General features: G+C 43.5%; 2 protein-coding genes across 2 annotated transcripts in view; one reads left to right on the top strand and one right to left on the bottom strand.

Annotated features, from left to right (window-relative positions):
- Window positions 1-15980, top strand: part of LOC144454997 (uncharacterized) — a 117504-nt gene that overhangs the window by 73029 nt on the left and 28495 nt on the right. The window lies entirely within an intron of this gene.
- Window positions 12609-15413, bottom strand: LOC110202181 (CCR4-NOT transcription complex subunit 7-like). The gene is made up of 2 exons (XM_020978214.2): window positions 14162-15413; window positions 12609-13756 (listed from the first exon to the last, which is right to left on the bottom strand). The coding sequence occupies exons 1-2, from the start codon at window positions 15271-15273 to the stop codon at window positions 13696-13698; spliced, it is 1173 nt and encodes a 390-aa protein (XP_020833873.1). The 5' UTR covers window positions 15274-15413; the 3' UTR covers window positions 12609-13695.

Here is a 15980-nt window from a genome sequence, read left to right as displayed (position 1 = left end):
CAGTTTCAACTGGGTTATCCCTGTTGCATCGTTCTTATCTTTCCTTGGCAAACTCTTTCCCTCTCCCTGTGAGATCCATTGCAAACCTTATTTTCTCTCAAGCTTCTAAGACCTCTTCCACCACTTTTCCTCACCAGAGGAATTTACCTCCTTTTTCACTGAGAAAATTGTGACTATTTGCTCCTTATTCTCCTCAACTCTCTAATTCCATACTGTAAATTCTCTTTATTTTTTGTTTTATTACTTTTTACAATGCTACCCTTTCCCATTGACCCAAATCCCCAACAGTATCTTTCTCTACCTTCCCTCCCTATCTCCCACCCTTGAAGTGAAGAAGCAAACTTAAGTAAAACAAACCAACACTGACCATGTCTGACAACATGTGCTGCCTCCCAATTTCTTAGTGTGCTCGTTTCCCGTGACCTACTCTTCCACCCCACTACAGCTACGCAGCACAAACACTTGTTCCATGGTCACGAACTCTGAAATTGCTTTATCTGATCATATTCTGCTGTCATTCTACCTCTCCTTCTGCCTTGTGACTCCAAACCCTGTTCTTCCTCCTCACTGTGACCACTAGTCCCTCCACCTGTCAGTTCTTTCTGGGCCAGTGCCCCTCACACTGGCTATATTCTGTCATTCCCCATCATGACCCCTTCATGAACCAGTTCAGCTCTCACTGTCTTCTTGACTCTTTTGTACCTTTGTCCTGTCAAAGATCTTGCCCTTCCAAGACCCCAACCTTGGATTACTTCCACCTTCCATTGCTTTCCCTCTTACTCACATGCTGCTCAATGTAGGTGGAGAATAACAAAATTGTGCTGACTGGATCCATTGCAGTTTTATGTTACATAATCTCATCTGGGCCCTCATTATAGCAAGGCAGTCTTTCAACTATCCCACTCACCACAGCTGCTTTTACAAGTCTTTTAATTTCCCCCCACCATCACCACTCAGTTGCCTCATATCTCACTGAAAAAAATTGAAGCCAGTCACTGAGGGCACCCTTTTCTCCTCTGGACCTCCTTTCACATCTGTCATACGCCACCCCCACTGTCTCCTTCTTCAATCCTGTTTCACATAAAGAGTTAAATCTAACCCCACTCCATGTACAAGTGATTTCCATCTTCTTCAGCAGATTGCCCCATCTATAGCTTTTCTCCTCTCACTAATCTTCATTCTACTCTTGTCTACTCACTGTTTCCCCGTTGCCTACAAACATGCCCATTTCTTCTTGACCCTCATGAAACCCTCATTTGATATGTCCATCCCTGCTAGCTATCATTCTATATCTCTCCTCCCTTTTGTGACTAAACAATTTGAGAAAGGCATCTACAATAGGTGCCTTTCCAAGGGATGAGGCAGCATTTAGGAGTAGAAATTTGAAGTCAGGAGACATGGATTCAGATCCTGGCTCCAACCTTATGATCTTGGGCAAGTCACTAACCCCTCTGGGATTCAGTTTCCTCACCAGTAAAGTAAGGTTTTACTAGATGATCTCTGAGATCCCTTCTGACACTCAGTCTTATGATAAATGGATCCCTATGGTAAATCAATAAGCATTTGTTAAGTGGCTACTATGTGCCAGACAGTGTGCAAAATGCTGGGAATAAAACCAGTCCCTGCCCTTAAGATGCTTACATTCTAGTGATTCTAGGAGGCTGATGGTGGCTCACACATAAGGAATGATCAGAACCGTGCATAAGTGAAAGGGGCTGCTTCAGGAAGCAGTGAGTTTCCCATTTCCCACTGTCTTCAGTACAGGCTGGATGACCACTTGTTAGGGATGCTGTAGAGGGGATACCTACACTGGGTAGGGGTTGGAATAGAAGACCTCTAAGATCCCTTCCCCTTCTCCCCCATCCCACCCTCAGCAGTCTCCAACACAGTGGGGTTGTGTGATCCAGAAAGATCCATTGAGTTTCTGTCCCTTTCAAAGAATCTCTAAAAGATTTTAAAGAATCAGAGGACTGGGGTCCTGTTTTACTTGTCCAATTCTTCCCTCCCAAGTTCCCTGAAAAGTAGCCACTTGAACTTTCCTCAATTCTGGGCACCTAGGGTTCAGAATGATGCCCTTGGGAAGTGAGATCTGAGGAAGTTGGGCATGAGATGGCTTTGGGTCCTATACCTTGCCCTATTTCACTCTAGAAACCTTGACAGTTCCTTTAAAACAGAACTACTCACAGATAGTCTTAGGGATGTATCAAGTGGTGGGGAGGTGTGGAGCTTGGGAGGTTCTGGCTCTCAGTGCATTGAGCCAGGGCTACCCTCCTGCCTGCCCTTCCAGACCAACTTTTGATCCAAGGTAAACATGTATTTCAGCGTCTGACTCATAGAAGGGGCCTCTCAAGGCCAGCAGTTCTGTTCCCTAATCTCCAAGAAGCATACTGCCTTGGTCCAAATGAAAAGAAAGTGTGTGTGTCTGTTTGGGGGGTGGGAGATGGGGTGTGGCATTTCTTAAAGATGTTCAGGGAAAGAGATTGCAGAAGCTCCTTCACTTTCTTAATCATTCCTGGGTCTATTAGCAAAAAAAAAAAAATTCCAAATTCAGTAAGCATGTGGATGTAATAATGAAAGAGTTGGTTGGGGCTTGGGAGTTCCAGGTTCTGACATTTACAACACTAGCTATGCTACCATGTTACCATTAACCCTTCTGAACCTTGGTTTTCTTATTTGAAAAATGGGTGTAATGGAGGGGACTATATCCATTCTGGCAGAGTAAGAGGAAGTAGTACAGCCCAGCTTTCCACCACAATTAATCCACAAAAACCTAGAAATCCTGCCAGATTAAATCCTGATTAGGAAATCCGAAGAATAATCACAGTAAGTTATTTTTCCTGCCCAGGTTCGTATGGTTAGGCTGAAAATAATGCAAAATTTGGTTTAGTGTGAATTATAAAAATCACATAAAGTCCTATATAATGTGAGACCACATTGAGTTAGTGCGACACTTGTAAGCTAGTCTGGGTTTGTTTTTTTTTTGAGACAATGAATAATTTTTTTTTTAAAGAGAATGACAATAATGAGACAGCATACCAAAACTTATGGGATGCAACAAAAGCAATAATCAGAGGAAAATTTATATCTCTAAATGCTTATATCAATAAAAATAAAGAGCAGAACAATGAATTAGGTATGCAATTAAAAAGACTAGAAAAAAAAACAAATTAAAAATCCCCATTTAAACCACAAATTAGAAATCTTAAAAATTAAAGGTGAGATTAATAAAATTGAATGTAAGAAAACCATTGAATTAATAAATAAAACTAGGAGTTGGTTTTATGAAAAAAGCAATAAAAAAGATAAACAATTGATTAATATGATTTAAAAAGAGAAGAAAATCAAATCACTAGGATAAAAATGAAGAGTGAATATACCACTAATGGAGATGAAATCAAAGTGATTATTAGGAGTTATTTTGTACAATTTGATGGGTATGACTCTTTTAATTTGCATTTCTCTAACTATTGGTGATTTGGAGCATTTTTATATGGTTTTTCTCCAGCCTCTTTTTTTTTTGGGGGGGGGAAGTTGACACAATTGGGGGTAAGTGACTTGCCCAGAGTTCCTACACAGCTAGTTAGTGCTATGTGCCTACGGCCAGATTTGAATTCAGGTCCTCCTGACTCCAGGGCTGCTGCTCTATCCACTGTGCTACCTAGCTGCCCCAAAATACTGCTCCTATAGTACGGACTATAGGTGTTATAGGAAGTTGTTGTTGAGACCTTTCAGTCATGTCCAACTTCTAGTGACCCCATTTGGGGTTTTCTTGGCAAAGATACTGGAGTGGTTTGTCATTTCCTTCTCTGGCTCATTTTGCAGATGAGGAAACAGAGGCAAGGAGGGTGAAGTGACTTGCCCAGGGTCACAGCTAATAAGTGTCTGAGGCCGGATTTAACTTAGGTCCTTCTGACTCCAGGGCCAGCACTCCATCCAATATGCCACCTAGTTAGTTTTTGATATATGATATCATGATTTTGATACCTATGGTTTTTGGTAGCTTGGATTTATTCCTTTGAGAACTGCTTGTTGAGATTCTTGGACCAATGGACAAAGAATTGCCTATTTGGAAATAGTTCTTGTTCTTATAGGCAGCTAGGTGACAAGGTGAATAGAGTTCCAGGCCTGGAGTCAGAAAGATTCTTCTTCCTGAGTTCAAATCTGGCCTGTAGTCTGGGATTTTAACATGATGATTGATATATTATCAATCTACACTTGCCTCTTGTCTTGTGTGGATGCGGTGGGCAGCTTCATGTCATGTTACCAACAGGTGTGTTAGTTAATTTTTTTAAGAGTCCTTAACAAGATGGACAAAATGAAGTATACTTCTCATAGAAACACTGTCAGCACAAAAAAGAAGATTACATTGAAACAAAATTTGACGTAACAATGTCATGAATGTGGTTATAGTAATTCTAAAAGAGGACCAGATATCTGAATGCTTGAATATATGATGTGGAATGTTTTAAAACATGCAAGCAAAATAATAGAAAAAAGCAAAGTTGGATAAGCTTTTTGTGGTTTGCAAACAACTTGAAGTAATAAAAGTGTTACAGTGACAGAAATAGAGCGTCTCTTAGCTATATGAAGATTGAAATTTTAAAATGCATTCCTGCTAGCAGAGCAGCCATTCAGACAAAAATTTCATGATTATTTAAACTATGAAAACAAGTGGAAATAAAGTGGATGGTGAAGAAACTTTACTGCAAGCATTGATTGCAGTAAAAATCAAGTTCAATTACATAATGTTAAAATTACCATGAGGAAGACAATAGGGGTAAGGATGTGGCAGCCAAATATCCTGATATTTTGAAAAAAAATTCTCAAAGAAGGTGGATATCCTGGTCAACAAATTTTAATGTGGATGGAACATGCTTGCTTTCTTCCAGAACTTTAATTTCTATGAAAGAAAAACTCAACTTGTATTTCAAGTATGTATAGATTACCTAACACTTTTATGTGGAGGTAATACTGACAAGAATTTAAAAATAAAGCCAATGCTTTTTTATTGGTCTTAAATCCCCATGTTTTGAGAGGCTACAACCATTGATCACTTGTAGTTCTTTGGAAGTGACATAAGAAAGCATGAATGACTGAAGATATTTTCAGAGACTAGTTTTCAAGTTATTTTAGGCCATTTATTGAAAAATATTACAAGAACAATAATATCCTATTTAAAGCATTACTAATTTTAGATAGTGCCCCAGGTCATCCAACTATACTTGGTTTGTTGTGTGAAAATGTGAACATGCAAATTTCCTGACATGTGGCTAGAGCTCTCTGAACTTACTGGCATATATATGTAAAGATTTAAAGAAGGAAAAGACAGTTTAGTCTGTACTGCTAAAATATTTTAAATGACAATAATGATATTTTCATCATATTATCATTGTAGGCTTCTCTTTAGGTATGACATTCAGTAATTTTTAAAATTTTGTTTTCTACAACTACTGTATTGTTTTATGATAAACTTAAATCTGAAATAAATTTTTCTTTTACTTACTGCCATATTATGTTGATAGTCAGATAAAAACTTATTTGTTAAAATTTTCATTGCATATTTACATAAGGCTACAATGACCATATTTTATCTATAATTATACCTTTGAATAGAGTGATTTTGAATAATGTGACCACTTCATGGGGCTTATTATTTGCACTGATTGGGACCTGGGATAGGAAGACAGAGGTCTGTGGATACTGGAGGCAAGGCCTTTCAAAGAGATTACCACATAGAGCCTTCCAACATGGGGGCTGAACTGGGTCCCCCAGCTGTACACTAAGGCCAGAAGAGGACCTGAGTATAGCATAGAGGGACCTGACACTGTGCAAGGATCAGGAACAGGTGTCAACAAGCAGCTCCGTCACTTGTACCCTAGAGCTGGGGCACAGATCCAGTGCAGAATGAAGAGGGGACCTACTCCTTGGGGTGCTGGACAAGGGGACAAGAAGCTGTTGGGGACCTAAGACTGTGTGCTAGGCAAAGAGCAGGAATAGAAGGGAGTACTAGCTGTGTGACTCTGACCCTTGGGACTGGGGTGGGGTGGTGACTGAGATTTTGCCTCCTGCCTGTTCTCAAGCCTGTAGTGAAATGAACACTGTAAGGAGCTGAGAGAACAAGGGGGAGCTTAACTTTCTGTTGCTCTAAACTGCAGAGCCGTCCGGTTAACTGATAGTGTTCAGGGCCAATGTCAGTCTCTTGGATCTACAACCAAAGGCAAGCCCACAGCTGTGCTGCCCAATTCTAAACCCAGGTCAGGAGTCAACAAATCCCACACCAGAAGGGCAGTCTCAAACTTCCCAGTAGATCAGACAGTTTGGGGCCCAGACAAAGCTTGTAAATCCCCAGTCTGAGCTTCCCGTGAGATCCTTGACAAATGCAGTACTTAAATCCCTCAAAAAAGAGCAGTAGGACCCAAGAACATACAAAAAAGTATCCGAGACAAACTCAGACATTCCTTCCTCCAGAAGTACTCAGTGCCTGGACCTAACACAGAGTGTGAATTTGGAAGTAAGACTAGAAGAATGAGTAAACATACACAAAAAAATCCCACCATTAAGATCTATTATGGTGACAGGGGTGACCAGGACAGAAACTCAGAAGAAGAGAATGACTCTGAAACATTTGTAAATAAAGCCTGCAAAGCAGAACTTAGACACAAATTCAAATAGAATTCTGAGAACAAATGAAGCAGGTACTGTTAAAAAAAAATCTAATAATTAAAAAATATATAATGAGAATGCTGTAGGAAAGAATTGACTTTTTGTTTGTTTTTGCAAGGCAATTGGGTTATGTGATTTGCCCAGGGTCACACAGCTAATAAGTTTCACATATCTGAGGTTGGATTAGAACTCAGGTCTTCTTGACTCCAGGGCCAATGCCCTATCCACTGTACCACCTAGCTGCCACTTTTCTTTCTTTCTTTTTTTTTTTAAATAGTAAAGAATTGGAAAAGAAATTAAAGTTATGGAGAAAAATACTTGGAAGTAAAATTAATAGCTTAACAAAAGGGGTATGAAACTTTATGAAAGCTACAGACTCCTTTAAAATTAAAATGAACTAAGTAGAAGTTAACATCTTCATGAACCTATAATAAATGTGAAAGCAAAGTTAAAAGACTGACAGAAGAGAAGAATACATAAGGTATCTCTTATAAAAATTACTGACCTAGAAAACTAATCAAGAAGAGATAATTTATGCCATGACCAACAAAATAGCTTAGACATTATATTTCAAGAAATTTTTTTTTAAAAAAACTGATCTCAGAGTAGGCAACTGCAAAGATAAACTTGATTAAAAAATAAACTACATTTTGCTGAAATGTACCACAGATGATGAATTAATATCAGCAATACATGCATATGCACAGGTATATTACCTAAATACTTAAAGGAAAAGTTAAATGAGTTGTAATGAGAAATAGACAGTAAAACTATAATAGTCAAATTCTATGAGAATAAGAGTCAGTCATTCCTTCTCACCTTCCCCCACTTCCCCTCCATTGTAAAAGCCTTTTCTTGTCTGTTTTATGTGAGATAATTTACCCCATTCTATCTCTCCCTTTCTCCTTCTCCCAGTATAATCCTCTCTCACCTCTTAATTTTATTTTCCACATATCACCCCTTCATCTTCAACTCACCCTGTGCCCTCTATCTGTCTATCAATCAATCTATCTATCTATCTATACATACATATAATTTTTTTCCCCTCCAACTACCCTAATACTGACAAAAGTCTCAAGAGTTACAAATATCATCTTTCCCTGCAGGAATGTAAACAGTTCAACCTTAATAAGTCTCTTATGATTTCTCTTTCCTGTTTACCTCTTCATGTTCCACTTGAGTCTTGTATTTGAAAGTTAAATTTTCTATTCAGCTCTGGTCTTTTCATCAAGAGTGTTTGAAAGTTGTCTATTTCACTGAATGACCATTTTTTCCCCTGAAGGATTATACTCATTTTTGCTGGGTAGGTGATTCTTGGTTGTAATCCTATCTCCTTTGCCCTCCAGAATATTATATTCCATGCCTTGCAGTCCTTTAATGTAGAAGCTGCTAAATCTTGTGTTATCCTGATTGTGTTTCCACAGTACTTGAATTGTTTCTTTCTGGCAGCTTGTAATATTTTCTCCTTGACCTGGGAACTCTGGAATTTGGCTACAATATTCCTAGGAGTTTTCTTTGGGGATCTCTTTCAGGAGGAGATCTGTGGATTCTTTCAATTTCTATTTTGCCCTCTGGTTCTACTATATCAGGGCAGTTTTCCTTGATAATTTCTTGAAAGATGATGTCTAGGCTCTTTTTTTGATCATGGCTTTCAGATAGTCCAATAATTTTTAAATTCTCTCTCCTGGATCTATTTTCCAGGTCAGTTGTTTTTCCAATGAGATATTTCACATTGTTTTCTAATTTTTCATTCTTTTGGATTTGTTTTACAGTGTCGATTTCTCATAAAGTCACTAGCTCCAATTGCTCTATTCTAATTTTTAAGGAAGTATTTTCTTCAGTAATCTTTTGGACTTCCTTTTCCATTTGGCCAATTTTTCTTTTTAGGGCATTTTTCTCCTCATTGGCTTTTTGGACCTCTTTTGCCATTTGGGTTAGGCTATTTTTTAAAGTGTTATTTTCTTCAGTATTTTTTGGGTCTCTTTAGCAAGCTGTTGACTTGTTTTTCATGATTTTCTTGCATCACTCTCATTTCTTTCCCAGTTTTTCCTCTACTTCTCTTACTTGCTTCTCAAAATCCCTTTTGAGCTCTTCCAAGGCCTGGGACTGATTCATATTTTTCTTGGAGGCTTTGGATGTAGGAGCTCTGACTTTGTTGTCTTCTTCTGGTTGTATGTTTTGATCTTCTCTGTCACCAAAGTAAGATAATATAGTCTGACTCTTTTTGCAGTGCTTGCTCATGATGCCGGCCAGTCACTTGAGTTTTAAACTCTTTGTTAAGGTAAGAGTCTGTTTCCAATGTGGAGAATGTACTGTCCCAAGCTTCAGGGGTTTATATAGCTGTTTTCAGAGTTACTTGTAGGGACCCATAAATTTTCAGTTCTTGCAAGGTGGTATGATAAGGGGTGAGATGTTTACTCCTTTCCTGGCCTGTGCTGTCGTCTATTAGTGACCACAAGCACTCCTTTCTATCCTGGAACTGCGAAGAAGGTTTCCCATCCACAGCCACTACAAGCTCCACCACTCCAGCGCTCCTCCTCACCCCAGGACCCCCGTCTAGAACTGTGACCTAAATGCAAGCACGGGCAAAGCAAGAGATTCCTGCCTCAGCACCAGCAGAGAGATCCCTGCAATCCCCCTCTGATCAGCCACTCCATTCCCCTCAGTCTGTGGGCCGGAAGCTTGGGAAGCAGCTGCCCACCCCAGGGCCAAGTTCTCGGGCAACTGGAGTTGAGACCCCACCTTCCTCTCTCAGCACCACAGAAACAGACTTTTCCCACTGATCTTCTAAGTTGTCTTTGGCGTTCGGGGGTTGAGAAGTCTGGAAACCACCACAGCTGCCCACGATTCAGTCCTCTGAGGCGTGCTCCAGGTTTGCTTGGGCCTGCGCACCCATGCTGCACTGCGCTGCTCTCCCAGCCCAACATGATATACCTTTCTGATCAATCATCCAGGTTGTCTTGGGCTGGAAATTTATTTCACTCTGTTGTTTTGTGGGTTCTGCTGCCTTAGAATTTGTTTAGAGCCATTTTTTATAGGTATTTGGAGGGGTTTGGGGGAGAGCTCAAGCAAGTTGCTGCTTTCACTCTGCCATCTTGGCTCTGCCCCCTGGAAGGGATCTTAAAACGCAGAATGTCAGAGCTGGGAGGGAGTTTCAATCATAGCCTATCAGAGCCAAAAATGAACTTTGAACTTAGAGTGAATGTAACAGGTACAAGAGAATTGGACACCCAGAATGTAGACTGTCAGATCTTGTGAGGACCTTAATGTAGAGAAAGCCAGAACTGAGAGAGACCTGAGTCATCAACCAGGGAATGCCAGAGCCAGGAAGGGACTAAAATCCTAGAACAGAGAATGTGAGAGATGGGAAGAAATGCAGATCTCAGAATATGAAATGTTGGAGCTAGAAGGGACCTTAGAACATGGAATGTCAGAACCAGCAGGAACTTTGTTACATGGAATGTCAGAACTAGAAGGGACCTTAGAACATCGAATGTCAGACCTAGGAGTGGCCTGGGGACAGAGAAGGTCATACATGGCTTGGGGGGCACATGGAATGTTAAACCTTGAAATGGACCTTGGCCACTCTAATCACACCTCTTTTCTGAGAAGGAAATAGCACTTCCTCAGTTCTTTTTGTATCAGAAGTTCCCTAGCATATGTTCCACTGTCACTGAAAAAAAGATACCTTACGAGTGGTGATGGCATCTGTAAAAGTGTGCTTTGAAACTGCTGTATTGATGAGCCCAGGCTTGAGAGACAGCATTGGCCTCTGGGTAGATGTTGTCCTGAAGTTTGGTCCTCCCCAGGGATCTAGGGATGATAAAAGCTTCACAGCAGGCATTGAGGCTGCATCCCTGGGAGCTGGGTACCAGGGGCTCTGGGTGGAAAGGAAAAGGGGTGGGGGAGGTGGGTAGGAAATGTCAGTGAGCAGCCAGCATTGGTGGGCTCCAAAGGCTGGGTAGATGAGAGCATTCAGTGGAATAGGAAGATGAGGAAAAGGAAGGGGAATCATCCACTCAGTGGGCAGATGGGGGCAGGTGTCAAAAGGGCTGTGATGGACCCTGGTAAAGCACAATATTCCAGTGTTGCAAAAAGAGGCTAGGATGGACATCTTGGCTGTAATGGAAAGACCACTGGTTTGGGAGTCAGAAGACCTTGCTTAGAAATCCTCTAGTGACAGAAAACCCTCGGTTGCAGGAGGTAAAACTGAGGTCTGAAGAAGAGAAGAGCCTTGGCTAAAGCCACACAGCTAGTAAGCAGCAGGTGCTCACTAGTAAGTAGCAAGCCTTCCACTCCCCACCAGCAGACAGAGAAGACAAGCCCTCTTCTGATATGGTGTGAACAGACTGACAGAATTGCAGTGGTGACTGTTGCTTTTATGCAGTAGCATACCATGCATCCTGCATGAAATCCAGTGACCTGGGTTTGAGACCTGGGGCTGCCACTTCCCTAGTACTGTGACCTTGGGCAAGTCACTCCACCTCTCTAGGCCTCATTTTTCTCCTCTCTAAAATGGGTGTGTTAACACCTGCCCCACCTACTTCATTAGGGGGTATGTGTGTGTGTGTGGTGAGGGGGGCAGGACTAAGGGGGTGTGAAAATCCTCAGGAGGCAGAAAACACTATCAACATATGAGGGCTTCTTCCTTGTGTCTGACCAAAATCTTTCTTGCTGTGCTCCACACCCATTATCCTCTCTCCGTTCTTCCCAAAGCCTCCTACTCTGCCTCCATTGTTGAAGCCTACTCTCCCCCAAGAAGGGAACCCAGACTACCCACCTCTTTCCTTAAAGCACATTGTCCTTTAGGGATGCTCTGCCTTTCTGGGCTCAGCAAATTGCTCAATACCCCACTCATGGAACCTTTCTGCAGAAGGGCAGATCTGCTGCCAGCTCTGTAGCAGCTTGGGACAGGGCTGTGGCAGTAGCTGGTGCAGGGGATTTCAGGCTGACACCAGGGTCCAGGAGCCAGAGCGTGAAGGAAAGGAGGGAAAGATGAAGATGAGCAGAGGAGGAAAAGAAGAGAGGGAGGATGGGGAAGATGCAAAGGTAGGAAGGAAAGAGAAAGGGAGTAGAAGGAAGAAGAGGAAGGAGAAGGAAGAAGAGGAAGGAGGAGGGGGAAAAGGAGACAAGGTGAAAGAAGAGGATGAGGGAGAGGAGGGGAGGAGGAAGAGGAATCAGAGAGGAGAAAGGAGAACAGGAAGGAAAAAGAAGATAGAGGAGAGGCTGGAGCTCAGTGCTGTAGGCTTAAAAAGCCCAGACCAGTCCTTCAGCCAGCCTCCTGTTGAGCTGCATATGCTGAGCCAGTGCTAGGGTATGCAGGGAGCAGGAGGGTTTGAGCCAGGGAGAATGACTCCCAGTGAGCCTTGCCCTCCTGACCATCTCTTAAGGTGGTAGGACCAGCAGGAAACAGCCAGGGCCTGACCCCACCACATATGGCCTCCCAGGGATGTGCAGAACCTTCTCAGGGGAGGACTTCCCAATAAACACTAGACAAAGCAATTAGTCAGCAATCATTTATTAAGTCCTTACTGTATGCCAAAACATTGTGCTAAGCGCTGGGGATACAATGGAAGGCAAAAACACTATCTGTGCTCTCAAGGAGCTCACATTCTAACAGGGGAGACAATAGGTACACAAGATATAGACAGAGTAGGTGGAAGGCAATATGCGAGGGGAAGGCACTAGTAGCTGAGGGAGCTGGGAAAGGCCTCCTGCAGAAGGCGTCCCTTTGCCTGAGCCTTGAAGGAAGCCAGAGAGTCTAAGAACCATACACTCCTCAAATGCCTGCTGTGTGCATGGCACTGTACTGGGCACTAAGAGTGATACCACCTTTTCCTCTCCCACTCCTTCCTTCTTCTTGTACTCACCAAGACCTGACTGTGGTTGCAGTTTTGCTCATTCCCCCCCCCCACTCACCTCCCACCCTCCCTCCCATTCCCTCATCAAGGTGGAGGAGTTGGAATATTCCTTGCTCCCCACTGCCATCTCCCTCTACCACCAACACCCCATAACTTTTCCTCCTTTGAAGTTCACTCAATCCATGTTTCCCACTGAGTCAAGGTTCTAGCAAACTTAATGAGAAAAGGGTATTAAAAGACAAGAGAGACAAGCTCATCTGGCAAACAGATAATATTACTGATTGAAGTGCAGATAACATACACATACACACTTGCCATCCATCACTTCTGACTAGTATTTAATTACCCATGACCAAATTCTTCCTTCACGTGCTCTGGCCTGGTCACACACTCTGCATGGCTAAGAAAGTACTTCACAGTTATTTCTGTCAATAGATAGAAAATATATGGCAAAAATATACACACAAAAATAAATAATCATTATAGTCCTCAGATGACTAATATTATTCAAGTTAATTTTGGGGATTTTTTGTTGTTGTACAACTAGACTCTGAATTAGTTTTGTCTTTCTAGCAACTACAAAAGCACAATCTTATTTCTTCAAATTTAATTTAGTATAAAATATACCTAAGGTGACTTTGCTCTCTTTGGACTTTCTATTATGAAGTTGACTTGCAGAATCATCAAATCAAGCACATGGTAAACATGATGATATTAAAAGGGTGAAGGGAGGGGGAAGGAGAAAGAAGAAGTGTTAGTAGAATTAAAAGGCAGAAGTAGATAAAAGGAAAGATGCTGTCAACAGAACTTCAGGCTGATGTTCCTTGGATGCCAGCTCCCTGATAGACCTTGAAAAGCCAGTCACAGGGGACTTTGCTGAAGGGTTTAAAGCTGGATTGAAACATTTAGTCAGTCACAGATCTAATACATATAGCAATTTAAAACCAAGAACACTAGAGGTGCTTAGAAGATGAAAGAGCAGGAAAAGCAGTCCCTAAGTTCTTTTCCTTCTTGGGTTAGCTTAAGCTGAGTCAACAATTTACAGCACAGTGAATGTACTCTGCTCCATGGGTCCAAAACAGGGAATGCTGTGTGAAACTGGCAGATGATCACTTTTCAGGCAAACATCAAGGAAACTTCAACCTTCTAGGAAAACAGGATCTGAGCTGATTCACTCTCCATAGGTGTAGAATTGATGGTCCTCAGCCTCAAACGGTGGCATCTCTTGCATGCTGGAAGAGACAAAAATGAAACAAAGCATTAAGTTACAGTCAGTGCTTGTTAATCTGGAAATGGGAGGAGAGGAGGGATGGGGGCCAAACTGAGACCAACTAGATATATTTACCAAAAGATTGAGTATGATATGGATTTTCCCCCACGGCCACATATACTTGCTAACAGATAGATTAATTAATACACTGCAAAATTCAACCTGAAAACTCTTCTACTTATCAGTATCTGTGGTAGGAAGGAATGGTTATAATTAGTACTGGAAAAGAAAAGAGAAAACAGGTTGAGAAGGCAGGGTTTAAAAAAAAAAGCCTTATTGTGTATCGTCCAAGGGATTTAGAGATAAAAACCTGTATAAAAGCATGTGTTTAGGCATTAAAAAAATAAAGTCCTATTTTCTATTTTACCTCATGAATGCTTGCCGGTCTCCTCTCCATATGGGTTCTCTGCCATACTGGACATACTGGACATACTGGACATTCTGGACATCCTGCATGCTGTTCTGGAAACTGTTCTGGTAGCTGTTCTGGAAACTGTTCTGGTAGTTGTTCTGGAAGCTGCTAGGGTAGCTGCTCTGGAAACTGCTCTGGAAGGTGTTCTGGAAGCTGCTCTGGACAGTGTTCTGGCCACTGTTCTGGGCATTTTTCTGGACGTGGGATGCTCCAGAACCAAGGCCGTACAAGTATCCAGAATACTTGGCATCGTCAATGTGGTCTTCGAAGAACATTTCTCTCATTTTGAAAAAGGCCATACCTGTGAGCAAGGAATCGGACCCCGCCTGGTGCTGGGAGCCAATGCGCTCCAGCTCCAGCTGAGTGGCCACTTCCTGCAGTCCGCCCCTGAGGGTTTTGCAGCTTTTCATGAGGTACTTGATGTCATAGATGACAGGAAAGAAGAGTCGAAGGATCTCGAAGAAGTCTTGGGCTTCTTCGGGCAAGGGAGAGTTGGTGAGGATCTTGATGAAGTAGCCAAAGTCATAGCCACTGTGGAAGGAGAGCCACTTGACCCCTTCACACAGCACCACTCCTGATGTCATCAGGAGCTCTGCAAAATACTGTGCCTCGATGCCCTCCTCCTCGTGCTTCTTGAACTGGATCCCTGACATGGTGAGGAGCTCGATGGAATCTTGTGCGTACATGTCCTCCTTCAAATTGAATTTGAAATTGAACTGCCACGTGGAGGTTCCTGGAGGGCACTCTCCTTGCTCATTCATAAACGTCAGTCCCAGCTGGATGATCTTCAGCCAGTCCACATTGCATCTCAGCAGCTGGTACTGGTAGTCAGCATAGCTTCTGAATTCTCCCACGGGTCTGGCCACCACACCTGGGAACTCCGTGTCCATAGCCACGTAATTGTACTGCTGGATAACGGGTCGCATTTTCTTCATCTCCTCGTCCAGGTTGCAAGCCCAAACTTCCCGGATGCGCGGGCTCTGGTCGGCATGGGCAGCGGGCATGGCGGGCAGAGGCGGGGCGCGCCGCGGGGGCGCCTCAGGCGCCAACAGGCAGCAGCTCCTCATCCAGCAGATCCAAGATTCGCCTCCTAAAGCACCTTTTTTGTCCCCCTATACTTTGGTACCTGCGCCGGGGCCGCTGCGGTCGCGCTTCTCCGCCTCCACCTCCGCCGCCTCCTTCTCACCATAGAGACGGCCTTCCGTGACTGCGCCCCCTACCTTTCCTTCGTCCCTCCCACTGCTCCGTCCTTCCCTCCCCCCACCCGACGTCCCCCGCTGGCCGCCTGGGGAAGGAAGGAAGGGGGCGCGGGAGCCGCGTGGCGCTGCCCCTCCTCTCTTCTCCCCTGCTCTCCAAGTCCAAGTCCAGGGAGAAAGCTGCGCGGTTACATCAGACTGCCTGTGTGCCCAGATGATGCTGAGCTGATGGCTCCTCTCGCCGGTTATGGGCGATGTGCACGCGTGTCTCTAGGAGACCCCGGCAGAACGTCAGCCCCCCCGCGAGGGGAGGGGAGGCAGGCAGGAGGAGAAGGGAGGGGAGGGGAAGGGGGCGCTTTCGTGCTGGGGCGGCGCGGTGTCGCCGTCCCCCCGCGTGCCGTGCCGCGCCGCCGTGCCGTCCGCCCACCCTGCGTCCCCGCCCGCGTCCTGTCCCCCGACCCCTGCAGCCCCCGGGCCTTTTGGATGTGGTGATGGAGGGATGGAGGGACGACGGAGTGAGTGACACCGCCGACCTAAGCCCAGAATTACACAGGAGGAGGAGAAGGGGGAGGAGGAGT

Source organism: Phascolarctos cinereus, unplaced genomic scaffold (genome assembly GCF_003287225.1).
Source record: "Phascolarctos cinereus isolate Bilbo 61053 unplaced genomic scaffold, phaCin_HiC Scaffold_8;HRSCAF=390, whole genome shotgun sequence".
In the NCBI taxonomy this organism is placed as follows: Eukaryota; Metazoa; Chordata; class Mammalia; order Diprotodontia; family Phascolarctidae; genus Phascolarctos; species Phascolarctos cinereus.
The sequence above is the reverse complement of the archived record's forward strand: the minus strand, read 5'-3'. Positions and strand labels throughout refer to the sequence as shown.

What these genes read in the sequence shown, in the direction of transcription:
- LOC110202181 (XM_020978214.2), bottom strand. Translation starts at nt 15,273, where the DNA reads ATGAGGAGCTGCTGCCTGTTGGCGCCTGAGGCGCCCCCGCGGCGCGCC. An exon ending in GACCGGCAAGCATTCATGAG is followed by an intron (nt 13,757 to 14,161) that starts GTAAAATAGAAA and finishes TGTCTCTTCCAG; the next exon opens with CATGCAAGAGATGCCACCGT.